The sequence below is a fragment of the Vipera berus genome (genome assembly GCF_964194415.1).
Source record: "Vipera berus genome assembly, chromosome: 1".
Classification (NCBI taxonomy): domain Eukaryota; kingdom Metazoa; phylum Chordata; class Lepidosauria; order Squamata; family Viperidae; genus Vipera; species Vipera berus.
The window spans coordinates 357,238,561-357,265,923 of record NC_138202.1 but is presented as its reverse complement, the minus strand read 5'-3'; the positions used below and the strand labels follow the sequence as shown (position 1 = coordinate 357,265,923).

The 27,363-nt window shown below is 46.7% G+C and overlaps 1 protein-coding gene across 2 annotated transcripts in view; it reads left to right on the top strand.

Annotated features, from left to right (window-relative positions):
• Positions 1-1,389: 1,389 nt before the first annotated feature.
• Positions 1,390-27,363, top strand: part of GDPD1 (glycerophosphodiester phosphodiesterase domain containing 1) — a 49,277-nt gene continuing 23,303 nt past the window's right edge. For both annotated transcript variants that reach the window (XM_081346711.1, XM_081346710.1), the window contains exons 1-3: positions 1,390-1,585; positions 19,110-19,152; positions 26,586-26,721. In XM_081346711.1, coding sequence (XP_081202837.1) covers positions 1,450-1,585; positions 19,110-19,152; positions 26,586-26,721 — 315 coding nt within the window. In that variant the 5' untranslated portion in view covers positions 1,390-1,449. The remainder of the gene's footprint in view (positions 1,586-19,109; positions 19,153-26,585; positions 26,722-27,363) is intronic.

Here is a 27,363-nt window from a genome sequence, read left to right as displayed (position 1 = left end):
CTGGACGGACTGAAATTAATTCAAGTGACGAGGCAAAAATGAGCATAATTAAATGTACACAGTGCTTTTTTTGTAAAAGAAAAAGGTGCCGGAACTCACACATGTCATGCAACCTGCCTTGCCTACCTTTCAAGGTTCCATCCAAAAAAGGTGCCGGAACTCCGTTCTGAGCATTCTATGAGAAAAAAAGCCCTGAATGTACATAAATACACTGGCACAGTTTAATATGAAAGTAAGTGAGCCATTGTTTCAAGAGCTATACTAATTGATGAACAGGATTGTGGGCTGTGAGTTTAGGTATTTATGATGTTTTTAATATGCTTTTATATACATTTTTCTTCTTAAATTGCTGTATTTTTCTTTTTTGTAGTTTTGTACTGTACTTGGTTTGGTTTAATTGTTGATAAGCTGCCCAAAGTCATAGTCTAAGAACTAAGGAGAAATTTCCTGACAGTGAGAAAAATTAACCAGTGGAACAACACTGGAAGTTCTTAAGACGAGACTGAACAGCCATTTGTCTGAAATGGTATTATTTTTATTTTTTTATGTTAATTCCATTTATATCCCGCCCTTCTCCGTAGACTCAGGGTGGCTTACAAGCTTAGCAGTAGCCTTCATTCTATGTATATGCCTGCTTATTAGGGCTTTCATACACCCCCCAAAGCGGCATTATTACAAAGTCAGCTTAATTGCCCCCAACAATCTGGGTCCTCATTTTACCTACCTCGGAAGGATGGAAGGCTGAGTCAACCTTGAGCCTGGTGGGATGCGAACCTGCACTGATTGCAGGCAGCTGGTGTTACTTAAGGAGGCATCAGCCCACTGCTCCACCAAGGCTCTTAGGACAGCCACCTTCTTAAGCCACCATTTCCCAGTTGGAAAGGGAAACCCCTTCCCTTACAAATAATAACATAATTAAAATTAATATTATTTCTGAGTTCATGCATTGCCCTCCCCCACCCCCAGGGCCAGATTTCCATCATTTGCCACTGGAGTGAATAACAACGACCATAAAGACAACCAGGCATTTTTCAACGGTGGGAGAAACCCACCCACCCCGCAGTCTCCCATCGCGTCCGCCGCTCAGCAACCGTGACTTCCGCTCTCCGCTTGGCCCAACGCTCTGACGTCATCCGATGAGTGAGGCGCCCCTCTCTCTCTCTCTCCCCGCTTCTTTCTTTCTGACTGCAAGCCGCGCCCGCCTACACACACACTCACACACAAACACCCCCGCCCCCTCGCAACGTCCCTCGCCCGGCCAATCGGGCGCGCGGGTGCGCTCGCGCTCCCCTCCTGCCCCGCCGCGATTGGTAAAGGCGGCGTTCGGAGTGGGCGGGGCGCCGCGTGGTGGCGAGTTCTCCTCGGGCTGCCGGCTCAGAAGGGCCGGGAGAGGCGGCCCGGTCGGTCGTTCGGTGGGGCTCGCTCTCGCTCTCGGATGACGGCGCGGCCATGTCGGCCGTTTTCTACCTCCTCTCCACGCTGGGCGGCTATCTCCTCACCTCGGCTCTGCTGCTGAAATTCCCCGGCTTGCTTCACCGGCGCAAGCGCCACCGGTTCCGGTGCCGGCACATCTCCCACCGCGGAGGTGAGAGCAACGCCTGCGCGAAGCGTCCTTTTTGGGGGGGTCAAAGAGGGTGCTTTTTTGGGGAGGGGGCGGCGAGCATCCTTCTTCCCCCTCCCCACAGCCTCCCCTTCTCTGCATAATAGAATTGGGGCGTCTTGAATGCCGCCCCGTTTGCCAAGCTTGGATTCCGTGTTGTTTTTTTTATATACATATAAATCAATCAATCAATCCGATTTGATGACTTCGCCGCCTGGGAGTCACACTGCAAGCGAGTGGGGCGGCCATATCCATTCTCTAAATAAATAAAACATAATTTTAATTATTGTGGTTCACCGCACAGCCAGCCAGATCTTTAGACGGGATTTGGCTCTTTTTTTAAAAAAAAAAAAAAACCCACCCAGAGTCACTTGAACGTGACTGGGCGGCCGTATCAATTCTCTAAAGAAATAAATAAATAATAGTAAATAAATAATAAAATAAAATTTTATTATTGGGGATCATCAGCCAGCCAGCCAGCCAGCCAGATCTTTAAACTGGATTTGGCTGCTATTATTATTATTTTTTAAATCCACTCAGAGTCACTTGAACGTGATTGGGCGGCCGTATCAATTCTCTAAAATAAATAAATAATAGTAAATGAATAAAATTGTATTAGTGTGGATCATCGCATAGCCAGCCAGCCAGCCAGATCTTTAAACTGGATTTGGCTGCTATTATTATTTTTTTAAAATCCACTCAAGAGTCACTTGAACGTGATTGGGCGGCCGTATCAATTCTCTAAAATAAATAAATAATAGTAAATGAATAAAATTTTATTAGTGTGGATCATCGCACAGCCAGCCAGACCTTTAGACTGGATTTGGCTTTCCCCCCCCTCATCCACCTATTGAGTCTTCTGTCTGTTATGATTATTAAATGCTAGGCTAAAATTCTTGGTGCATTAAAGAAATAAATATTTTTGAGCGTATTTTATCTAGTTATGCATTACATTTGGATCCTTTTTAACTAGTGGCCGGATAGGATTTGGATCGTTTTTTAAAACGCAACTGGATAGGATTTAGATAGTTTGTCAGTAATAGCTTGATAGGGTTTGGATCATTTTTAAACGGCAGAACTCGGATACTTTCTCAGTAGTGGCAGGATGCATGCTACTATAAAACAGATAATTAGAAATCAGCTTTTTTGGGGGGTGGGAGGGAAGCATGAAATTTCATAGTGTTTATCATTTTCTTTACAGACCTCCCCCTTCCCCCCCCCACCAGATAGAAATAAACCAATCTCTTCCAGGGACAGTGAAAACGGGCAGCATATAAATTTGATAAATAGCGGGCCATTTTTAAAAAGCCTTTAGATGGGGTTTTGTTTTTAAAAGGTTGGCTGTGGCAGACCACAATAATTCAATATTGATTGCCGGATGGGGGAGGCGTTGAGTCAAGAGAGCAGGCTGTGAGATTTTCAGCCAGTGAAAAGACACATCATTTGTGCAAGGAGCGGAGTTTAGGAGAATATAAATCAGGGTGGGTGGGGGCTTGATGTATGTTTGCAGAGATGGTCATTAAGAGAGACACTGTCGAGGGCCAAAAAAATAGGTCAGAAGATCTGTATTCTGGGGAATAATCTGTGTTTATTTATCAAATTTATATGCCGCCCGTCTCCTTGTCCCCAGTCCCTCATTGACTCTCAGCGGCTTCTATATATTTGAGTACGGAGAGAATGTGGACAAGAAGAGATAATTTTTATCTGGTGGGGTATATGGAAGGGAACATGATAAATGCTATGGGATTTTTTGCTTCTCCCCCCTAAAAAAAAACAACACCTGATTTCTAATTATCTGTTTTATAGTAGCGTGGATGGATACACTGCATGCACCTCTGAATGGGGCATGACACAGGCAACTGTATATTGGCTTGCAAGGTAATTTTTACTTAGCGATCCTAGCTTGCACAGTGCGGTGGGAGCATGGCTGGGATAAAACTGGGGTGTTGGGTTATATTTGTGGCCGAAAAGGTAAGCCGAACTGTCCAGGATTGTTTTTTTATTATTGGCAAAGGATGCTGCATCTGATAGGGGTGCATGTGACATTGATAAATCTAGCCTAGATCTTCTCTAGCTTACTACAAGGGCTGTGTGAAAGCTTCGGCGTGAGGTCCCATGGAGATCAAGGTCCACAAGCCTATTTTGTGATGACCTTGGTGTATGGATGGGAGGGGAGGGGCTACATGGGGAGAATAATTAAATAGGGAAGGAGAAAGGAAGGGGGGGAGGGGAGGAAGGAAGGAAGGAAAATGGAGGGAGGGAGGAAGAGCAGGAGAGAGGGAGGAAAGGAGAAGGAAGGGAGGAAATCTGAAAGAAGGCGGTGTGTGTGTGATCCTGTTCCATTGATCAATCCCTGCAGGAAGGTGAAAGGTGTAGGTTTAAATACAAATTAAATGTCTCTGTGTATGAATTGACACCATCTCTCTTGTTGAAAGTGGATAGTGCTGTGTTCAAGATCATCACGGAAGAACCAGAGAGAGAGTTTGGGGAGAAATTTTGCAAAATTCGGAATGAAAGCAATCTGAGGGAGGCCAAAAAAATAAATAAAAAATTCTTAAACATCCCAAACGTGTGTGTGTGTGTGTGTGTGTGTGTGTGTGTGTGTGTGTGTGTGTGTGTGTGAGGTGAGAGAATGCAGACAAAGTGATTGAGGGATATAAAGGGGAACAATGACCGGGATGTATGTGTAAAAGAAAATAAAGACTGTTTTATTTTATTTTTATTTTATTTTTCTTCTGTTTATTATATACATAGAATGAAGGCTATTGCTAAGCACATTTGATTTGTGCGTAGATTGTAAGCCGCCCTGAGTCTTCGGAGAAGGGCGGGATATAAAATGGGATTAAAATAAATAAATTATTGATCGGTATGTTTGATCCACTGTCTGTAGTTTACATAAGGTTGCTGGCCCTAAAGAGGACAGCGTGGGGGGGGGGGGGTTGGGGGTGAATAAGTCTGCCTGAGTGGAAAAATATTATGCTGGAGATGGTCTGAATGGGGAGAAATTAGAGCTCCTTTGCAGAGATTAGAATTGGTTGAGGAACAAAGCCAAAGGAATTTCTGATTTCTGCGGAACGAAAGATGTGTTTTGGGGCACCTGCCTTCCGAGATGCGACATCAGGGCTTGGCGCTTCCGATGGAAGTGTCCTCTCTCGAAATACTCTCTCGAAATATTTATCCATCTGCTCTCCTTTTTAAAAGGACCGCAAGGCTTTTGTGTTCCCTGCAGGGGAAAGAAAAAAAAAGGCACGCCTCTCCTTTCCAGTCGCCCTCCGAAGCTTTTTAAGGCTCAGCTTATTGTCATCTGAGTGGGGTGCCTTGTCGGATCTGCTCTTTGCCTTTCAGATCTCCCGGTTGCTTATTATAGGTTAGCTAGCTGGGAAGGAAGGAAGGAAGAAAAAAAGAATAAGGGGGGAAAAAACAACAACAACCCAGAATAAAGGAGGATTTTCTGTGTTGATTTTCCAGATAGCAGAGAAAGGTTAGACGTTACTTCCTTTCGAATAGGATGCTAAAAAAAAAGCAGGAGTGATTATGGCAAAACAGTTCCTTCTCCCTCTCTCTCTTTCTCTCTCTCTCTCCCTCTCTTTCCCTCTTTCTCCCTCCCTCCCTCTCTCCCTCCCTCCCTCCCTTCTTCCTTCCCCCTCTCCCCCATTCTCCCTCTCCTGTCTCTCTCCTTCCCTCTTTCTCTCCTCTCCCTCTCTCCCACCCTCCTTCCCTCCCCCTCTCTCATTCTCTCTCCCCCATTCTCTCCTCTCTTTCCCTCTCCTTCCCTCTTTCTCTCCTCTCCCTCTCTCCTTCCCTCCCCTCCCCCTCCCTCCTTCTCTCCCCCATTCTCCTCTCTCTCTCTTTCCCTCTCCTTCCCTCTTTCTCTCCTCTCCCTCTCTCCTTCCCTCCTCTTCCCCTCTCTCATTCTCTCCCCCATTCTCCCTCTCCTCTGTCTCTCTCCTTCCCTCTTTCTCTCCTCTCCCTCCCTCCTTCCCTCCCCCTCTCTCATTCTCTCTCCCCATTCTCCCTCTCCTCTCTCTCTCTCTTTCCCTCCTTCCTTCTTTGTCTCCTCTCCCTCTCTCCTTCCCTCCCCTCCCCCTCTCTCCTTCTCTCCCCCATTCTCCCTCTCCTCTCTCTCTTTCCCTCTCCTTCCCTCTCTCTCCTCTCCCCCTCTCCTTCCCTCTTTCCTCTCCCTCTCTCCTTCCCTCCCCTCCCCCTCTCATTCTCTCCCCCATTCTCCCTCTCCTCTTTCCCTCTCCTTCCCTCTTTCTCTCCTCTCCCTCTCTCCTCCCCTCCCCTCCCCCTCTCTCCTTCTCTCCCCCATTCTCCCTCTCCTCTCTCTCTCTTTCCCTCTCCTTCCCTCTTTCTCTCCTCTCCCTCTCTCCTTCCCTCCCCCTCTCATTCTCTCCCCCATTCTCCCTCTGCTGTCTCTCTTTCCCTCCCTCTCTTTTGCTCTCCATACCCACTTTCTTTCTCCCCTCCCTGCCTCCCTCTCCCTGCCTCCCTCTCTCCCCTCCCTCTCCCTCTCTCTTTCCCCCTCCCTCCCTCCCTGCCTCCCTCTCTCTCTTTCTCCTTGAAATTCAAATTTAACCTTGAAGTCTGTCCCTCACTAGGCCCTTGCCCCCAAAATAGGGGGTGGAGATTGCTGCCTTCCTCCGGTCCTGCTCCCAAAGCAAGCTGCAACCTGAGAATCACTAGGGAGAAGGATTTGCATATATGTCAATCTGCAAATGTAAGTGACATACTGCTGTCATCTTACAGCAGGTAATTACCGTATGGCTGTCACCTGTTTTGTGGTGTATCCTTAGCTTTGTCCTTCCTGCGGTCCCTAAAAAAAAGCTTTATTTCCTGAAATTCTCCTTTCACCCCTTCCATTGGGAGCATTTGCTGTTTTGTCCTGTTTATCACTGAGCCCGTCTGGCTTTTCCGCCACCTGATGGATGCAGAGACCTGTTTCATGATGTTTTTAACCGGAGTGGTTTTTTTTTTTTTTTTTAAAAATCTCCCTTTGAAGTTGTATTTCTTGTTTTACATCTTCCTGAATCTCTTTTTCTTCCTCTTTCCTCTCCCAAGCTTGTCAATCAAGCTATTTGTTTTTGGGAGAGCCATTTGCAACCCATTACTGAAAAAAGATTGCAGTCTCCCTTTAGTCCAGCTTTGCAAAATGAGGGTGATTTTATTCATAATTTTTTCCTTTGTTCGTTCATTCGATCTATCTATCTATCTATCTATCTATCTATCTATCTATCTATCTATCTATCTAATCTAACGTTTTCTTTCTTCTTTCTTTGTTTCTTTCTTTCTCTCCCTGCCTCCTCTTTCTTTCTTTCTTTCTTTCTTTCTTTCTTTCTTTCTTTCTTTCTTTCTTTCTTTCTCTCCCTCCCTCCCTCCTCTTTCTTTCTTTCTCCTTCCCTCCCTCCCTCCCCTTCCTTCCTTCCTTCCTTCCTTCCTTCCTTCCTTCCTTCCTTCCTTCCTTCCTTCCTCTCTCTCTCTCTCTCTCTCTTTCTTTCTTTCTTTCTTTCTTTCTTTCTTTCCTTCTTTCTTTCTTTCTCTCCCTCCCTCCCTCCCTCCTCTTTCTTTCTTTCTCCCTCCCTCCCCTTCCTTCCTTCCTTCCTTCCTCTCTCTCTCTCTCTCTTTCTTTCTTTCTTTCCTTCTTTCTTTCTCTTTTGTTTCTTTCTTTCTCTCCCTCCCTCTTCTTTCTTTTTTTCTTTCTTTCATTCTTTCTTTTTTCCCCTCCATCCCTCCCTCCTCTTTCTTTCTTTCTCCTTCCCTCCCTCCCTTCCTTCCTTTCTTTCTTTCTTTCTTTCTTTCTTTCTTTCTTTCTTTCTTTCTTTCTTTCTTTCTTTCTTTCTCCTTTCTCCTTTCTTTCTTTCTTTCTTTCTCTCCCTCCCTCCCTCTTCTTTCTTTCTTTCTTTCTTTCTTTCTTTCTTTCTTTCTTTCTTTCTTTCTTTCTTTCTTTCTTTCTCTCTCCCTCCCTCCTTTCTTTATTTCTCCTTCCCTCCCTCCCTCCCTCCCTCCCCTTTCTTTCTTTCTCTCTCTATCTCTTTCTTTCTTTCTTTCTTTCCTTCTTTCTTTCTTTTTTTCTTTCTTTCTTTCTTTCTTTCTTTCTTTCTTTCTTTCTTTCTTTCTTTCTTTCTTTCTTTCTTTCTTTCTTTCTCTCTTCCTCCCTCCCTCTGTCCCTCCCTCCCTCCCTTCCCAGCAGCTTACAGCGATGAAATCCAGGAGGCTCTATGCAAGTTTGTGAGCGTTGTTCTGGATCTGGTACTTTGCTCTGTTTAGCACATATTTCAGCCGGATTCTGCCTCTCTGGTTATGCATCTTAGCAGCTCTTCTTTAAAAGCAAGGTTTCTTCTTCCAAAACTATGGGGTACAACTTTCCTTCCCCCTCTTTCTTCCCAACTTGCGCCTTTGCTAGCAGACGCTCTTAATCCTAGAAGTAAAATGTTAAAATAAACTGCATTACAGGGGAGAAAAGGAGCAGCTGGATTTTCAAAACAATACAATGTACAGAGCATAAAAACTATCCTCGCTGTATTGTCCCTTTTTTTCTTCTTCCAAGACCTCCCTAATGGTACACTATGTTATCCAGTTCTCATTAATTGCTCGGCTGGGTAATTGCATCCATCAGTACAGCAGTGTGTAAAAGTCAGGCCTCTCCCCAATGATTTGTAATCTTTTAGGCTTGTAAACAACCCAGGAGCTTTTAAGCAAAGAGAAGGGGGAAGATGCACGATCACGGAGTCGGCAGCCTTCGCCGGGGCCCACGAGACCGGTTTCTTCGGGAATAGCCCGTTTGGGTAGCGTTCCTTCTCCGGGGGGCCCAGCGTGACCTTCCCAAGGCCCGCGTGGTTTACCTGGACACACACACACAGAAGGATTGAGGTCACCGGTGGGAAGTGGTGACCTTGAACAGACATCAGATGTTCTCCTGTTTGCAATTCCTTTATGCCAGGGGTGGGGGTACGGAGCCAACTAGATGGTACCGCCCCAGGCGCTTAATGGATCCTGATAGGTTCCAGGCAGCGCTGGGGTCCCCACCTGCCTCCGTTGCTCACAACTCGGTGGATGCCTTAGTGCAGGGGTGTCAAACTCAATTTCATTGAGGGCCGCATCAGCATTGCGGTTGCCCTCGGGGCCGGGTGGGTGTGGCCTGGGTGGGCGTGGCCTACTGGGTGGACAAGGCCAGAGTGCGTATGGCCTACTGGGTGGGCATGGCTAGCTATACATCATTCGCATCAAGGGTGCCTATGGGGGCCTGGGCAGGAGTGGGACAGATCTGAGGGTCTCTGGCAGAAGGAGGGTCTCTGGGCCAGGGCCAAGGCAGTGGGGGCCGTTCCCTCACTCTTTCCAGGATGGTTTCGTGGGCCACATGAAACCACTTCGTGGGCCGGATCTGGCCCCCGGGCCTTGTGTTTGACATGTCTGCCTTAGTGGAAGCCTGGGAAAGGGCGGCCACTGAGGCACTTGACCGAGTTGTACCCTTGCGGCCCCTGACCCGGTGCAGATCCCAGCGAGCTCCATGGTTCTCTGCGGAGCTCCGGGAGATGAAGCGTCGGAGACGGGGCCTAGAGAGCTGTTGGAGGTCCAGCCGATCCGAATCCGACCAGTTGCGACTAAGAACCTACATTAGGTCTTATCTCGCAGCGATGAGGGCGGCAAGGTCTAATTACTTCTCCACCCTCATCGCGTCCGCAGATAATTGCCCGGCCGCCCTGTTTAGGGTGACCCGCTCCCTCCTTAATCAGGAGGTGAGGGAGGAACCCTTGCAGGGTCGTGCCGAGGAGTTTAGTCAACATCTGTTGGATAAAATCGCTCGGATTCGGACCGGTCTGGACTCCAACTGGGCAGAGTCTGACGATCAGGACACGGGCGGTCTTGTCGATGTTATCTGGGAGGAATTTGATTCTGTGACCCCTGAGGAAGTGGACAGGATTATGGGGAGGTTGAGCTCCACCACATGTTTATTGGACCCGTGCCCTTCTTGGCTGGTTTATGCAGCTCAGGAGGGGACACGAGGCTGGTTCCAGGAGGTCATATCTGCTTCTTTGAGTGAGGGTAATTTCCCCGCCGTCCTGAAGGAGGCGGTGGTGAGACCTCTCCTCAAGAAGCCTGCCTTGGACCCAGCTGTGTTAAATAACTTTCGTCCGGTCTCCAACCTTCGCTTTCTTGCGAAGGTTGTTGAGAGTGTGGTGGCGCATCAGCTCCCTCTGGTTCTGGATGAAGCGGATTATCTAGACCCGTACCAATCGGGTTTCAGGCCCGGGTACAGCACGGAGACGGCATTGGTCGCTCTGGTGAATGATCTCTGGAGGGCCCGGGACAGGGGATATTCCTCTGTCCTAGTCCTATTAGACCTCTCGGCGGCTTTCGATACCATCAACCATGGTATCCTGCTGCGGCGTCTCAGGGGATTGGGAGTGGGAGGCACAGTTCTTCGGTGGTTCTCCTCCTATCTCCTGGGACGCTCGCAGTCGGTGTTGGCAGGGGGGCAGAGGTCGACCCCAAGGTCTCTCGTTTGTGGAGTTCCTCAGGGGTTGGTCCTCTCGCCTCTCCTGTTCAACATCTACATGAAACCGCTGGGTGAGATCATTCGTGGTTTTGGAGTTGGGTATCATCAGTACGCTGATGATACCCAGCTTTTCATTTCGACCCCAAACCACCCCAGTGATGCCCTCGATGTGATGTCCCGTTGCCTGGAGGCGGTTCGGGTCTGGATGGGGAGGAACAGACTTCAACTCAACCCTGACAAAACTGAGTGGCTGTGCATTCCGGCATCCCGGGACATTCAGAATATTCCACCTCTTTCTATGGGGGGTGAGTTTTTACCCCCCGTAGATAGGGCTCGCAACTTGGGAGTCCTCCTAGATTCACGGCTTACTCTGGAAGACCATATAGTGGCCGTGACTAGGGGGGCTTTCGCCCAGGTTCGCCTGGTGCGCCAGTTGCGGCCCTATCTGGACCGGGATGCCCTGTGTACGGTCACTCATGCGCTCGTGACCTCTCGTCTGGACTACTGCAATGCTCTCTACATGGGGCTTCCCTTGAAGACCACTCGGAGGCTCCAACTGGTACAGAATGCAGCCGCGAGAGTTGTCTTGGGAGTTTCCCGGTACTCCCATGTTACACCTTTGCTCCGCGAGCTGCATTGGTTACCAGTTGTCTTCCGGGTGAGATTCAAGGTTCTGGTAATGGTCTTTAAGGCCCTACATGGCATGGGTCCGGAGTACCTCAGGGACCACCTGCTGCTGGCGTCTACTTCCCTCCGCCTTGTGTGTTCCCACAGAGAGGGCCTCCTCAGGGTGCCTCCAGTCAGAGAATGTTGGCTGGTGGCCCCCAGGGGGAGGTCCTTCTCTGTGGGCGCTCCGGCTTTGTGGAATCAGCTGCCGGTTGAGCTCCGGATGGCACCGGACCTTCGCTGCTTCCGACGCGACTTGAAGACCCATTTATTTGAACAAGCTGGCCTGGCCTGATGGGGGATGTTAGGTTTTTTTAATGGGGTTTTTTACATTGTTATTGTTTTTATCTGGGCTATTATTTAATCCTTTTTAATTTTTGTATTTTCTATTTATATGTGCCCTGTTCACCGCCCTGAGTCCTTCGGGAGAAGGGCGGTATATAAATATAATAAATTAAAATAAATAAAATAAATAAATAAATAAATTCCATTGAGGAATACCATTTCAGACAAATGGCTGTCCAGTTTCTTCTTAAAAACTTCCAGTGTTGGAGCATTCACAGCTTCTGGAGGCAGGTTGTTCCACTGGTTAATTGTTCTCACTTGTCTGGAAATTCCTCCTTAATTCCAGGTTGTTTCTGTCCTTGATGAGTTTCCATCCGTTGCTTCTTCTCCTGCCTTCGGGCGCTTTGGAGAAGAGCTTGACTCCCTCTTCTTTGGGGCAGCCCTTGAGATACTGGAAGTCTGCTATCATGTCACCCCTCGTCCTTCTCTTTATTAAACTACTAACTAGACGTACCCAATTCCAGCAACTGTTCCTTGTATGTTTTAGCCTCCAGTCCCCTGATCATGTTTCTTGATCCTCTCTGCACTCTTTCTAGAGCAGGGGTGTCAAACTCAATTTCATAGAGGGCCGCAACACCATTGCGGTTGCCCTCGGGGGGGGCGGGGGGGGCGGGTGGGCGTGGCCTACTGGGTGGGCGTGGCTAGAGTGCGTATGGCCTACTGGGTGGGCGTGGCCAGCTCTACATCATTCGCATCAAGGGTGCCTATGGGGGGGCTGTGCAGGAGTGGGACAGATCTGAGGGTCTCTGGCAGAAGGAGGGTCTCTGGGCCAGGGCCAAGGCAGTGGGGGCCGTTCCCTCGCTGTTTCCAGGATGGCTTCACGGGCCACATGAAACCACTTCGCGGGCCGGATCCGGCCCCCCAGGCCTTGTGTTTGACATGTCTGCTTTTTTTTCCCCCTTCCTTCCCTCCTCAAAAAGGCAACTGGACTTCCTCGGTTTTTATTTTTCTTTGAAAATGCTTCTCTTCTCATCCAAGAAGAAGTTGGATGAGAAGCGAGACGTTTTTCCAAGGGGGGGGGGAAGCATCAAGAAAGTCCAGTTGCCTTTTGGGGAAAAAAGCACCTTTGGGACAACCATGAGCTGGATGACTGAGAATCTCCGTAGATTTTCCTCCTAGTGCAATTCCTAAAGGGGGGAGGGGGACAACCTTTTCACCTCCTCAGCAGACTTGGGGGTGGGTGGGAGAAAAGATTTCAGGGTCTCCAAGCACCGGCATTTTGCCAGGAGGATCCAAATACATGCCCTCTAACACCACTAAAAGATCATTTCCAGGACAGGAGCCACATTTGTGGCTTAGATTTCCTTAAAAGGCCACAGGAGAGGTGAAGGTAATATACCGCTGGTCCAGGGGTAGGCAACCTTGGCTCCTTCATGACTCGTGGACTTCAACTCCCAGAATTCCTGAGCCAGCCATGCTGAGGGGAAAGGGAGAGGTTGCCATGCTGAGCTATGCTGGCTCAGGAATTCTGGGAGTTGAAGTCCACGAGTCATGAAGGAGCCAAGGTTGCCTACCCCTGGCCTAGGCCCAGGCCGCTTTATGACTTGTGGACTTCAACTCCCAGAATTCCTGAGCCAGCCATGCTGAGGAGAAAGGGACAGGTTGCCATGCTGAGCCGTGCTGCCTCAGGAATTCTGGGAGTTGAAGTCCACGAGTCATAAAGGAGCCAAGGTTGCCTACCCCTGGCCTAGGCCTAGGCCGCTTTATGACTCGTGGACTTCAACTCCTAGAATTCCTGAGCCAGCCATGCTGAGGAGAAAGGGAGAGGTTGCCATGCTGAGCCGTGCCGGCTCAGGAATTCTGGGAGTTGAAGTCCACGAGTCATAAAAGAGCCAAGGTTGCCTACCCCTGGCCTAGGCCTAGGCTGCTTTATGACTCGTGGACTTCAACTCCTAGAATTCCTGAGCCAGCCATGCTGAGGAGAAAGGGAGAGGTTGCCATGCTGAGCCGTGCTGGCTCAGGAATTCTGGGAGTTGAAGTCCACGAGTCATAAAGGAGCCAAGGTTGCCTACCCCTGGCCTAGGCCTAGGCCGCTTTATGACTCGTGGACTTCAACTCCCAGAATTCCTGAGCCAGCCATGCTGAGGAGAAAGGGAGAGGTTGCCATGCTGAGCCGTGCTGGCTCAATAATTCTGGGAGTTGAAGTCCACGAGTCATAAAAGGGCCAAGGTTGCCTACCCCTGGCCTAGGCCTAGGCTGCTTTATGACTCGTGGACTTCAACTCCCAGAATTCCTGAGCCAGCCATGCTGAGGAGAAAAGGAGAGGTTGCCATGCTGGCTCAGGAATTCTGGGAGTTGAAGTCCACGAGTCATAAAAGAGCCAAGGTGGCCTACCCCTGAGCTAGTCCTTGACTGACAAGCACAATTGAGCCCTGCATTTCTGTTGCGAAGCAAGACAGATAAGTTGAGTTTTGACCCATTTTATGACCTTTCTTGCCACAGCTGTTAAGTGAATCGCTGCAATTCTTAAGTTAGTAAACACGGTTGTTAAGTGAATCTGGCTTCTCCGTTGACTTTGCTTGTCAGAAAGTCACAAAAGGGGATCACCTGACCCCGGGACACTGCGACCATCATAAATATGAGTCAGTTGCCAAGCCTCTGAATTTTGATCACGTGACCATGGGGATGCTGTGACGGTCGTAAGTGTGAAGAGCGGTACTAAGTCACTTTTTTTCAATGCCGTTGTAACTTAAGAGCAGTCACTAAGTGAACTGTTGTAAGTGGAGGATTACCTGTATTTGGTTTTGGAAACACCCGAGTCCCATTTGATTTGTATTTCAATGGGAGACCACAAGGTGACCCTGGGGCCAGCAGGCTAACCTAGAAGTATGAAAAATGTCTTGCAAGAAGGCAAGAAATGCAGACGGCAAGGTAGTTTGAAGGACCCCTGGCCCTTTTGCAGCCTCAGCCAACTCGCCATGGCCACCTCGGCGTGACCAACTCAGCGCAGCCAACTCGCCATGGGACATCTCCCTGCAGAACAATGCAACGGTCCAATTTAAGTATTTGAAATAATTCACATTTCATTCTGTCCCTCCCTTGGTTGGCATCCTTTTTGAAATGATTCTACCCCACCATTTCTTTGATATTAGTTTAACTCTTGTCTTGCAGCAAATTGTCCCACGGCCTCTTGCCTGTGCAGAATTGTCCCCAGGGACTTGGCCAGAGTGAGTTGGCCGTGGTGAGAATCAAGATCACGTGAAGTACTAATACCACTTTACAAGGCCTTGGTAAGGCCACACTTGGAATACTGCATCCAGTTTTGGTCACCACGATGTAAAAAAGATGTTGAGACTCTAGAAAGAGTACAGAGAAGAGCAAAAAAGATGATTAGGGGACTGGAGGGTAAAACATATAAGGAACGGCTGCTGGAATTGGGTCTGTCTAATTTAATGAAGAGAAGGACCAGGAAGTGACATGATAGCAGTCTTCCAATATCTCAGGGGCTGCCCCAAAGAAGAGGGAGTCAAGCTATTCTCCAAAGCACCTGAAGGCAGGACAAGAAGCAACGGATGGAAACTCATCAAGGAGAGAAGCAACCTAGAACTAAGGAGAAAGTTCCTCACAGTTAGAACAATTAACCAGTGGAAGAACCTCCCTCCAGAAGCTGTGAATACTCCAACACTGGAGGTTTTTAAGAAGAGACTGGACAGCCATTTGCCTGAAATGGTATAGGGTTTCCTGCCTGAATGCAGGGGGCTGGACTACTAGATGACCTCCAAGGTCCCTTCCAACTTTACTATTATGATTATGACTTGGCCACTTTGAGCTGACCGTGATGAGTTGTGCCCAGCGACTTGGCCCCAGTGCGTTGGCCGTGGCGATTTGTCCTACCTAGACCCTTTTTTGCAGTCCCTCAACTACATACAGGGAAGGGGGGGGAGGAAGGAAAAAATCTTAAGATTAAAGGTTTCCATCTTTCTTTCTGCCACTACGTGAAGTTGGGACGAGAGACAAACATTGCATTTCCTCGTCTCTCCTCATTAAGCTGGTTGTTTCCTGGAAGGACGTGGCTTGTGGTGCAGGCAAGAGAGCACTTTGATCCGAGCAAATATCCCCGCTGCTAATGAACATAATGTGCTTCTTAATCTTGCAGTATTTCTCCCTGACATCCAAAAGGTTGGGCTGCTTTGAATTGCCTCCACTGTTGCTGCTGATTAAATGCAAAAATCAAACGTTCTCGCGTGCTTAGCATTCAGATCAGGTTTCTTAACGTGCCTCACCTTGGGTCTTGGTTTACACGCCTCGGATCGAATTTGCTCATCTATTATTTTGCATGGGCAGGAACTCCTCGACTTAGCGACCACAGTTGGGACCAGAATTTCCGTTGCTAAGCAAAGCCGTTGTTCAGTGAGCCGCATTCAGTTTTACAACCTCTTTTGCCACGTTTGTTAAGCGAGCCCCTGCAGTCACTATCCTGGGGGGTTTTTTAAGCGCATTCGGTCCCGTCCCGTTTCCCCCCCCCCCCCAATTGACTTTGCTTATCAGAAGGTCGTAAATGATGATCACCACACAGGATGCTGTAGTGGTCATAGTCAGCCGGTTGCCATGTGCTTGAATTTTGATCACGTGACTATGGGGATGCTGCGATGGTCGTAAAATGAGAGGACTGGCTGTAAGTCACTTTTTGCAGCGGGTGTAATTTTGAGCAATTGCCAAATGGATGGTTTTAAGTTGAGGATTACCAGTGTCTTTGCTTGAAGAATGAGGAGGGGGAAGAAATTATAATCCCAGATTGGTCTCCCCTAAGCAGAAGGACAAAGCGTGGCTGGCTTCACCCATCCCAGACAGGGTAGTTAAAAATTAAATTAAATTACATTTAATTAAATTAAAAGATTAAAAATTAACAAGCCCTTGATAGGCAGCCTGGCCTTCCAACAGAGACCTTTGCTTTTAGCTGTCTGAGGTAAGATAGGGGTTACCGGACCGAAATGTTTGCATGTGGGGGTGCCCCTGGGCTAAAAAGCAGGAGGTGGTGAGTTCTACTCCAGCCTTATGCATGAAAGCAGTGGGTGACATTGAATTGATCGCCAGGAGACGATGCGTTAGGCATGAAAACCTAGGACAACTTTGAGCAAAATCACCAGGAGAGGGTGAGTTCTAGTCCCACCTTAGACATGAAAGCCAGCTGGGTGACCTTGGGACAATCACCAGGAGGTTGTGAGTTCCGGTCCCGCCTTAGGCATGAAAGCCAGTCCCTCTCAGCCCAAGCCCCATCACTGGGTTGTTGTGAGGAAAATAGAAGGAAGACGATGCATTGGACTGTTCACCACCTTCAGTTATTTGCAAAAAAAAGAAGTAGTAAAGAGGGAGGGAGGGAGGGAGGGAAAGAAATGGAGGGAGGAAGGAAGGAAGGAAAAGAGGAAAGGAAGGAAAGAAAAGTAAAGGGAGAGAGGGAGGAAGGAAGGAAGGAAGGAAAGGAAGGAAAGGAAGGAAAGAAAAGTAAAGGAAGGAAGGAAAAGTAAAGGGAGAGAGGGAGGAAGGAAGGAAAAGAAGTAAAAGGAAGGAAAGAAGGAAGGGAAAAAAGTAAAGGGAGGGAGGGAGGAAGGAAGGAAAAGAAGTAAGAGGAAGGAAAGAAGGAAGGAAAAAAGTAAAGGGAGAAGGAGGAAGGAAGGAAAAGAAGAAAAGGAAGGAAAGAAAAGTAAAGGAAGGAAGGAAAAGTAGGGAGAGAGGAAGGAAGGAAGGAAAAGAAGTAAAGGAGGAAGTAAAGGAGGAAGGAAAAGTAAAGGGAGAGAGGAAGGAAAAGAAGGAAGGAAAGAAAAGTAAAGGGAAGGAAAAGTAAAGGGAGAGAGGAAGGAAAAGAAGGTAAGGAAGGAAAGAAAAGTAAAGGGAAGAGAGGGAGGAAGGGAGAGAGAGGAAGGAAGGGAGGGAAGGAAGGAAAGAAAAGTAAAGGGAGAGAGGGAGGAAGGAAGGAAAAGTAAAGGGAGAGAGGGAGGAAGGAAGGAAAAGAAGTAAGAGGAAGGAAAGAAGGAAGAAAAAAAGTAAAGGGAGAAGGAGGAAGGAAGGAAAAGAAGAAAAGGAAGGAAAGAAAAGTAAAGGAAGGAAGGAAAAGTAGGGAGAGAGGAAGGAAGGAAGGAAAAGAAGTAAAGGAAGGAAGGAAAAAAGTAAAGGGAGAGAGGAAGGAAAAGAAGGGAAGGAAGGAAAGAAAAGTAAAGGGAAGGAAAAGTAAAGGGAGAGAGGGAAGGAAGGAAAAGAAGTAAAGGAGGAAGGAAAGAAGGAAGGAAAAGTAAAGGGAGAGAGGGAGGAAGGAAGGAAGGAGCAGAAGATGAAGAAACAGACATGGAGAAGTTTCTCCGTCTCCCAAACCAGGAGGATCACACGTTGACCCAGTGAACTGGAAGGAAATCCAGAACAGGCCAGGGAAGGACAGGGGCCCAATAAACGGGAAGGCTTTCAAAATGGCGCATTGGAGAAAAGCAGGGTTGATCCAGTCCGTTCTCTGGGGTCACCCACACCTGGGGCTGCCACGCGACTGGAAAATCGTCCTCTCTGCTGCCATCCCCATGGCGTCAGAAACTTAATTTTTCCTTTCCTCACAAGCCCTGGGGTGGACCAGGAAAAGGGTTGAAGGGGAAATCCTCACATACACACAAACACACCCACGCACAATCACACACCCAGGTCTGCCTAACAAGGGCGGGGGAAACCCAACACAAACATTTGAGAGTCACGATCCCTGCGAAGCTTGAGTCAGGTGCAAGGAGGCCATTGGTCAACTCCAGGTATTTTTTTTTAAAAAAATTGTTTCTTAAAGGTTCCGAAAGAACACAAAGTTCTACTACACCCAAGACGCAGTTTAAAAAAGTGATAAAATCCCCGAAAAAACCCTGCAGTTCTTACTACAGGTAGTCCTCGACTTACAAGCACCACTGAGAGCAGAATTTCTATCGCTAAGTGAGGTGGTTTTTAAGTGAGTCACTCCCCTCAATTTTACGTCCTTCCTTGCCCCGTTAAGTCATTAAGTGAATCGTGCAGTCTTTTAAGTGAATTTGGCTTTCCCAATTTGGATTTTGTTCGTCCAGAGCTGGCTCGGACCGTCGCAAACTACATACGTGATAAAATACATGCCAGTTACCCGGCACCCAAATTTTGATCACTTGACCATGGGGATGCTGTGTGAAAAAAACGGTCATAAGTCATTTTTTTCTGTGCCGGTGTAACTTCGAACGGTGAGTAAACGAATGGATGTAAGTCGAGGACTACCGTGTTTCCCCAAATGTAAGGCCTATACCAGGGGTAAGCCACCTTGGCTCTTTTATGACTCATGGACTTCAACTCCCAGAATTCCTCAGCCAGCCATGCTGAGGAGAAATGGAGAGGTTTCCATGCTGAGTCATGCCGGCTCAGGAATTCTGGGAGTTGAAGTCCACGAGTCATAAAAGAGCCAAGGTTGCCTACCCCTGGCCTACACCAACAATAAGCCCTAGCTTGATTTTGGGGGGTGGGCCTAATGTAAGCCCTACCCCAAAAATAAGCCCTAGTTTGGGGGTGATGTACACACCTAAAAATCAAACTAGGGCAGGGATATGGGGGGGAGCTGCTCCACCTGCCCCGCAACCACTTACCTTGCACCCAGGCCTCTCCTCACCGGCCCACTTCTTCTGAGGCCTCTTTTTCAGCCAGGTTTGCATTTCTCAGTCACAAGGCTTTCTGGAAGGCCTATGCAGCCAAGAACTGAGCTATGGATTCAATCCGTAGCTTGGTTCTGCAAGACCTCTGCAGCCGAAGACCGAGCTATGGATTGAATCCATAGCTCGGTACTCAGCTGCTTAGGCCTTCTGGAAAGACCTGACTGCAAAATGCAGGCCCGAAGGCAGCTGCAGAATTTTGGTCCCAGAAGAAGTGGACCGGCAGGGTGGGGCTGTTGGTGCCAGAGGTGAAGTAAGACCTCTTTTGGAGGCCAAAAAACAAACAAAACCCGGTTTTAATTTTGGGAAAACACGGTAGCTGTAAAAACAAAGTCATTGTTGCCTATTTTCACCAATGTCCTTTGTTCTACAGGTGCGGGAGAGAATCTGGAGAACACCATGGCAGCATTTCGTCAGTGAGTATATCACCGCAAGCGATGTGCTTAGCGCAACGTTTGTCGGACCTGCCCCAATCGGATCCCTTAGGAAAGAAAAGCCTTCGACTCCGTGTGGTTAAAGCAAAGGATTCTTGTTGTTGTTTTTTGTTGTTGTTGTTGTTGTTTTACTAAGGATGTTGGTTGCTGTAAAGTCAAGCCGGCTCTGAAATTTCCCGCTTTCGCTAGATACAAAAATAAGGTGTAGGTTTGCTCCCAGTCCACCCCTGCGACCAGCCCGTTTCCAGCCAACCGAGCTTCGCTAAGATGTTTTGAGAATTCTGAGAAGTTTGGGGGTAATCCTCATATTTCTCAGTGTACCTGGCCGTGGGTTGGTGGTAGAATCAGGATCCGTTATCCAGGATCTGCCCTGGGCCGCCTCACCTGTGATTCCCCCCCACCTCCCGATTTCCTATCGTGTCCACACAAAGCTTGCTTGCCCTTTTATCCTTCCTCCTTCCCTCTTTCATCCCCCCCCCCGCCCTTCTTCTTTTGATGGCTGGTTGCCTGTGAGGCGCCAAGCCGAATCAGGCAGAGCCGACCGTGTTTTTCAAACCTGTCAACATCAAGATGTCTGGACTTCAATTCCCACAGTTCCCCAGCAGCCAAAACTAAGTAAGATCTTTCCTGAAATACTTCCTACACCCCGTTTCCTTTTATGGGCTAAGATATCTCTTCTCTGACCAAAGGATTCAGCTTCCCCTCCCGCCCGCTCTCAAGATTATTCTCATACCAGTCTAGGTATGTCCTTGACTTACAACAGTTCGCTTAATCACCGTTCAAAGTTACAAGGCCACTGGAAAAAAGTGACTTATGACTGTTTTTCCGCACTGAAGACCATTGCAGCTTTCCCGGGGTCACGTGATCAAAATTCAGACACTTGGCAACTGGCATTATGCAGTAAGTCCTCGACGTACGACCACAATTGAGCCCCAGATTTGTGTTGATTAGCGAGACATTTGTTAAGCGAATTTTGCCCCGTTTTTATGACTTTTCTTGCCCCGGTGGTTAAGTGAATCACTGCACTTGTTAAATTAGTAGCACGGGTTGTTAAGTGAATCTGGCTTTCCCATTGTTTGTTGAAAGGTCACAAAAGGGGATCGCGTGACCCCGGGACACTGCAACTGTCATAAATATACCGAGCATCTGGATTTTGATCGTGTGACCCTGGGGAGGTTGCTGTAATGTCTGTAAGTGTGAAAAACGATCATAACTCACTTTTTCAGTGATATAACTTCGATCGGTCACTAAACAAACCATTGTAAGTCGAGGACTTCCTGTATTTATGATGGGTTGCAGGGTCCCAAGGTTACATGATCCCCTTTGGCCATCTCCTGACAAGCAAAGTCCATGGGGAAGCCAGATTTGCTTAACAGCCCTGTTACTAACTTAACAATTGCAGTGATTCACTTAACAACTCTGGCCAAAAAAAAAAAAGTTGTCAATTGGCAAAACTCGTGTAACAGTAGTCTTGCTTAGCAATGGAAATTTTGGGCTCAATTGCAGTCACAGTCTCCATAGTCACAGAATAGTAATAGAAATAGAATAGAATTAGAATTAGAATTAGAATTAGAATAGAAATCTTTATTGGGAATAGACTAGAATACAATAGAAATCTTTATTGGGAATAGACTAGAATAGAATAGAAATCTTTATTGAAAATAGAATAGAATAATGAAAGAACGGAATAGAATAGAACAGAATAGAGTAGAAATCTTTACTGAGAAAAGAATAGAATAGAAATCTTTATTGAGAATAGAATAGAATAATGAATGGAATGGAATGGAATGGTATGAGAATAGAATAGAATAGAAATCTTTATTGAGAATAGAATAGAATAGAAATCTTTATTGAGAATAGAATAGAATAATGAAAGAACAGAATAGAGTAGAAATCTTTACTGAGAATAGAATAGAATAGAAATCTTTATTGAGAATAGAATAGAATAGAATAATGAATGGAATGGAATGGTATGGTATGGTATGGTATGGTATGGTATGGTATGGTATGGTATGGTATGGTATGAGAATAGAATAGAATAGAATAATAGAATAGAATAGAATAGAATAGAATAGAATAGAATAGAATAGAATAGAATAGAATAGAATAGAATAGATGGAAGGGACCTTGGAGGTCTTCTAGTCCAACCCCCTACTCAGGCAGGAAACCTTATACCATTTCAGGCAAGTGGCTGTCCAGTCTCTTCTTAAAAACCTCCAGTGTTGGAACATTCTGGAGGCAGGTTGTTCCACTGATTAATTGTTCTCACTGTCAGGAAATTTCTTCTTGTACCTTGTTTCCTTCCTTTATTCCCATCTCCCCCTTCTGTCCCCTAGTTGGTGAATGCAATTTTTATCCGGTTTTGGAAAAGCGTTTTCCTGTTTATGGCGAGAGATAAGCCGCGTGCAGGTTGCAACTTGCCGAAGGTCATTGGTTTAAGATTCTCCACAGAATAGCTCAGGAGAGAAGATGAATTTTCTTTCAGAGGAAAACGCAAAACTGCTTTTTTTTTCTCTCTCTCTCTCTTTGTGCAACTGACATCTTGCCTGCCTGCTGGTGGCCCAGGAGTCCTAATTCTAACTTACCCTTCGTTTTTGTTGTTGTTAGTTGCGAAGTCGTGTCCGACCTATCGCAACCCCATGGACAACGTTCCTCCAGGAGGTCCTTTTTGTACTGTCCATGGGGTTTTCATGGCAAAGATACTGGAGTGGGTTGCCATTTCCTTCTCCAGTGGATCACGTTTTGTCAGAACTCTCTTGCTATGACCTGTCCGTCTTGGGTGGCCCTGCACGGCATAGCTCATAGCTTCATTGAATTACGCAAGCCCCCTCGCCACGACAAGGCAGTAATCCATGAAGGGGAAGAATTTCTTAGTAGTGGGAATTGCTGGAGTTACCCCTGATCATTTTTGCTGCTCTTCTCTGCACTCTTTCCAGAATCTCAGCATCTTTGTTTACATTGTGGCGACCAAACCTGGATGCCGTATTCCAAGTGTGGCCTTACCGATGCCTTTTAAATTGACTTTATGTGATCTTGATTCTGTTAATGCAGCCCAGGAGTGCAAGTGCAAAAAAAAAAAAATTCTCTCACAATCTGTAAAATGGGACTTCATGTAACTGGATTCGGCTGATTTGCTTAGAATATCTTAGTTGGATAGTTCAGTCTGCAATCTACGTGCTCAGCAGTAACTCCCGCTTTGCTTTCTGCAAGTCCTTGGTAAAAGTGGACTGGCCATAGATTGCAACATTAACATGTGGATTTCAGGATCAATATCACTGTTAAAGCACCTCTTGTCTTTTTTTTTTTTTAAAAAAAAACAAGTTTTATTGGTTTTTTAGTTAAAATTGACATATTTAGAAAGCATCATGATGACTGGGTAATCAGAGATTCAGTAACAGAGTTTTCAGTACATAATTCAGGTTACATTATCAGAACATCCTTGTCAATTTCCCTTAACATTTCATACAACCAGTTTAAACTAATAAATTTCTAGAAGTAGCAGGATCAGTTGAAAAATTTGTCAATTCAATTTCATTGAGATATATCTATGTCCTGTTGTTAAAGTTTACCTAATTTTAATTTTATTATTCAAATTTAGCCTTTTAACATCCCAAATAATAGTCACAACCCAAATTTCCCTTATTTCATTACAGCAAAAACTATATTTATTTTATTTTATTTATTTTATTTTATTTATTTTATTAAATTTATATACCGCCCTTTCCCGAAGATGGCTCAACTATAGCATCTAACATGCACACAGTGGCTGAGTAGCTATGTTCTACCTAATAAATATTGGCTGTTTCACATCCTAATACATCACACGTTACTGACAGGACCACAAGCCTATGTTTATCAATCTACAACTATTTACACACAATCTCTTTTCTAATCAGGTAGTTAATTTGAGTGACAGAGTATTTTCAGTGGTAAGTCAGTGTGGGGGGGGGGGAATAAAACTCGAGTTTCTTTGTGAGGCAACTGAGATTATAACCGGATTGTTTTTTTTCCTCTCTCTCTCTTTCTCCATTCATTCTTTTTTTTGTTCTGGGTATTAACCGCAGAAAGTACAATCTTATTTCCAGCCCTTGGCATGGCTAATCCTTTTCTGTCTGAATAGGGCTATTGAAAGCTTCTGATCACCATGGCAGCAAAATGTAGGCTCAAATACATGCCTTCTAATGCTGCAAAAAGTTCATTTCTAGGAAGGGAGCGAGCTAGCTACAATTCGTGGTTTAGATTTCCTGAAAGAGACCACAGGAGAGATGAAAGGTGATACACGGGCGGCACAACCGAGTGCAAAATTTATGTTGCAAAGCGAGACAGAGGCCAGTGAGTTTTGATCCCATTTTACGACCTTTCTCGCCCCGGCCGTTAAATGGATTGCTGCCGTTGTTAAGTTCGTAAGACAGTTTGTTAAGGGAACCGGGCCTTCCCCGTTGATTTTGCGTGTCAGGAGGTCGCAAAAAGGGGATCACGTGAGCTTGGGAGGCCTGCAACCGTGTTGTAAATATGAGCCAGTTGCCGAGCGTCCGGATTTTGATCAAGTGACCGTGGGGACGCTGCAATGGTTGTTAAGTGTGAACAGTGGTCAGGAGTCACTTTTTCCCCCAGTTCCGTTGTAAGTTTGAATGGTCACTAATGGAATGGTTGTAAGTGAAGGACTAGATGTCCATTTTGAACAGTTCTATAAAATCCATATCAGTATATGAACAAAATCCTGATTTTTCTATATGTTTTCTTACCTGGGCCGTTCTCATTCTTGGAACTGGGTATGTCTAGTTTAATGAAAAGAAGGATTAGGGGTGACATAGCAGTGCTCCAATATTTGAGGGGCTGCCCCAAAAAGGGAGTCAAGCTATTCTCCAAAGCAGGGCAAGAAGCAACAGATGGAAACTGATCAAGGAGAGAAGCAACCTAGAACTAAGGAGAAACTTCCTGACAGTTAGAACAATTAACCAGTGGAACAATCTGCCTCCAGAAGTTGTGTATGCTTCAACACACTCTGAGGTCCCTCCCCACTCTTCTTTCTGTTATTTTGTTATAGTCAAGTCTTTATTGATTAGCCCTTGGGCCAGGGGTCGGCAACCTAAAAAAGGAAAAGAGCCACTGGGAACCGGTTCCATCACAAATTAAAAAAAGTGGGAGCCGCGTGCGTGTGTCCATGCACGCGCATGCGCAAAAAACGTTTTGCGCATGCGCGGATGCACGCGGTTGCCATTTTTTTTTTAAGTGAGATGGAACCGGTGAGATGGAAGCGGCACTGCTGCCCGTTCGCGCAGAGGTACGCACGCACCTCTCCAAAGGTTTGGGGAGGTGCGCGCGCACCTCCGGTCGTTCGGAGAGGTGCGCGCGCACCTCGGAATGGGCAGCGGCGCCGCTCTTTGAGGAAGCTGCCGCGGCCCGTCTGCAAAGCTGCCGAAAGCGGCAGCTTTGCAGACGGGCCGCGGCAGCTTCCTCAAAGAGTGGCGCCGCTGCCCATTCGCGCGGAGGTACGCGCACACCTCTCCAAAGGTTTGGGGAGGTGCGCGCGCACCTCCGCCCATTCGGGGAGGTGCGCGCGCACCTCTCCAAACGGGCAGTGCCACTCTCCATTTGGAGAGGTGCGCGCGCACCACTGCCCGTTCGAAGAGGTGCGCGCGCACCGGGCGGCTGGGAGCCGCAAGAGACAGCTCAAAGAGCCGCATGCGGCTCCGGAGCCGCGGGTTGCCGACCCGTGCCTTGGGCCATATCAAAGTGCAAAGTTCCAGCAACAAATTGTTACTAAAATTTGATAAAGGCAGTTTAAAATGGAATTTGATAAAATACAATTTCAAATGGAATTTGATAAAATACAATTTCAAATGGAATTTGATAAAATACAATTTCAAATAGAATTAAAATAAAATACAATTTAAGATGACATAGTAATAAAAATACAATCTAAAATGAAATTGTAATAATGTACAATAATTTAAGATATAGATAAAATATGATAACATTATATTTCGGAGTCGCCCTTGCAATCTACCCCAATCAGTCCCACATATGCAGATCTCAACCGGATCATTTTGTTTAAGTACTGTGCTACGTTAAATGTTGTTTTCAAGTTCTGGCCGGACATAAGGTAAGTTATTTTGATGTGGGGATCCCAATGGGTCATTCGTTTGGTATATAGACCAAGATACCTGTCTCTCACCCTCTTATACAGGCAACGTTCATATAGGATGTGAGCCAGGTCCTCTACCTCTGCCGCTCCGCAAATGCAGAGACGCTCATTGTACGGTATAGCATGAAATCTCCCATATCTGACCATTGTGTCAAGCTGTTCGAATCTCACCCTTGTAAATATCTCCCTAAGATGTTTTGGGAGTTGTAACTTCAAATAACTCTGTTATTTTGTGATAATGGCAGGCAGCCAGGTTTGTCTGTAATAACCTGCTGAATCTTTTATCAGTCTGGAATGAGAACTCGGATCAAACTTTTTTTTCTCTCTTGAGCTGCTGGACTTCGGGTTATTCGCTCCGCCTTCAGCGTTGTTTACAGAGCAGTTCTCTTTGGGCTGAACATCAGCAGCTTCAGGTCATACCTGGAAATGTTGATGGCTCAAGGAGCAGTTATCAGCCCCTTGGGCATTGCCCAGATCAAAAATAGCCCGTTTCCCAGGCATAAATTACGCGGACTTATTGAAGTGGAAGAAATAAAGGTTATAAGGACTACAGCAACTGAACTACATATAATTCTCAACATAACAAGCGTAATGGAGCCTGCTCGTGAACAGTCGTATCATTTTCTGCAGCAGTCATTAAGCAAACATCACGGTCATTAACTAGACGTTTGTTATAGGTGCAGTTTTGCCAGAACCAAGAAGTGTAGGTTTTCAGCAAAACGGTCATAAAATGTGATTGCATGACTGTGGGATGCTGCAAACAGCTGTTACATGTGAAGTTTGATCAGATTACCACATTGGACCTTTGAATCTGGGTTGTAAGTCCCTTTTTTGGGGGTTGTGGTAACTGGTAGCTAAGCAACTGGTCATAAGTCGAGGATCACCTGTATTTCCCATATGGAACCTGTTTATTTTTGTAAACAATGTTTATCAGTGTTGGCAATTTTTAAGATGGATGGACTTCAGCTGGCTGGGGAATTCTGGGACTTGAAGTCCATCCATCTTAGGAGAAACTCCCTGACAGTGAGAACAATCAACCAGTGGAACAACATGCCTCCAGAAGTTGTGAATACTCCAACACTGGAGGTTTTTAAGAAGAGACTGGACAGCCATAGGGTCTCCTGCCTGAGCAGGGGGTTGGACTAGAAGACCTCCAAGGCCCCTTTGAACTCTGTTAATTCTGTTATTCTCCTAACTCCTCTCTATACGTCTGCATGGTCGGTCTGAATCTGAAAAGGGAAAAGTTACTCTTATCCTCTGTTTTCAGCGCAGTCAACATGGGCACCGATATGCTGGAACTCGACTGCCATTTAACCAAGGATGAACAAGTGGTGGTTTTGCACGACAAGAATCTGAAGCGGTCAACGGGGGTGGACGTCAATGTAGCAGACCTCAGTTACTCAGTAAGTTCAAGTAAGCACCCTTCTCTTCCTTTGGTTTGCCAAAGACAATCAGCCAATCGAGAGGCGGTACCCACAGCCTTGCCAAACTCCCAGGACCTCAGCTCCCCCTTTAAATGCCAAAGGGTAAGCGTGCCCAATTGATTCAGTCTTACAATTCATAGGCAATGCATTCCTTGACTTGCAGCCATTCATATAGTGACCGTTCGAAGGTACGCTGGCACTGAAAAAAGTGATTTACACCCGCTTTTCACACTTAACGACCATTGCGGCATCCTCACAGTCACTTGGTCAAAATTCAGACACTTGGCAACTGGCATGTATTTATGACAGTTGTATTGTCCTAGGGCAGGGATAGGCAACCTTGGCTCTTTTCTGACTCGTGGACTTCAACTCCCAGAATTCCTGAGCCAGCCATGCTGAGGCGAAAGGGAGAGGTTGCCATGCTGAGCCATGCCGGCTCAGGAATTCTGGGAGTTGAAGTCCACAAGTCATAAAAGAGCCAAGGTTGCCTAACCCTGGCTTAGCCAGTTTAGCTGTGTAAGGCCTAGTTTAGGGGTCTTCAGACTTGGCCCTTTTATGACTCGTGGACTTCAACTCCCAGAATTCCTCAGCCAGCCATGCTGATGAGAAAGGGAGAAGTTG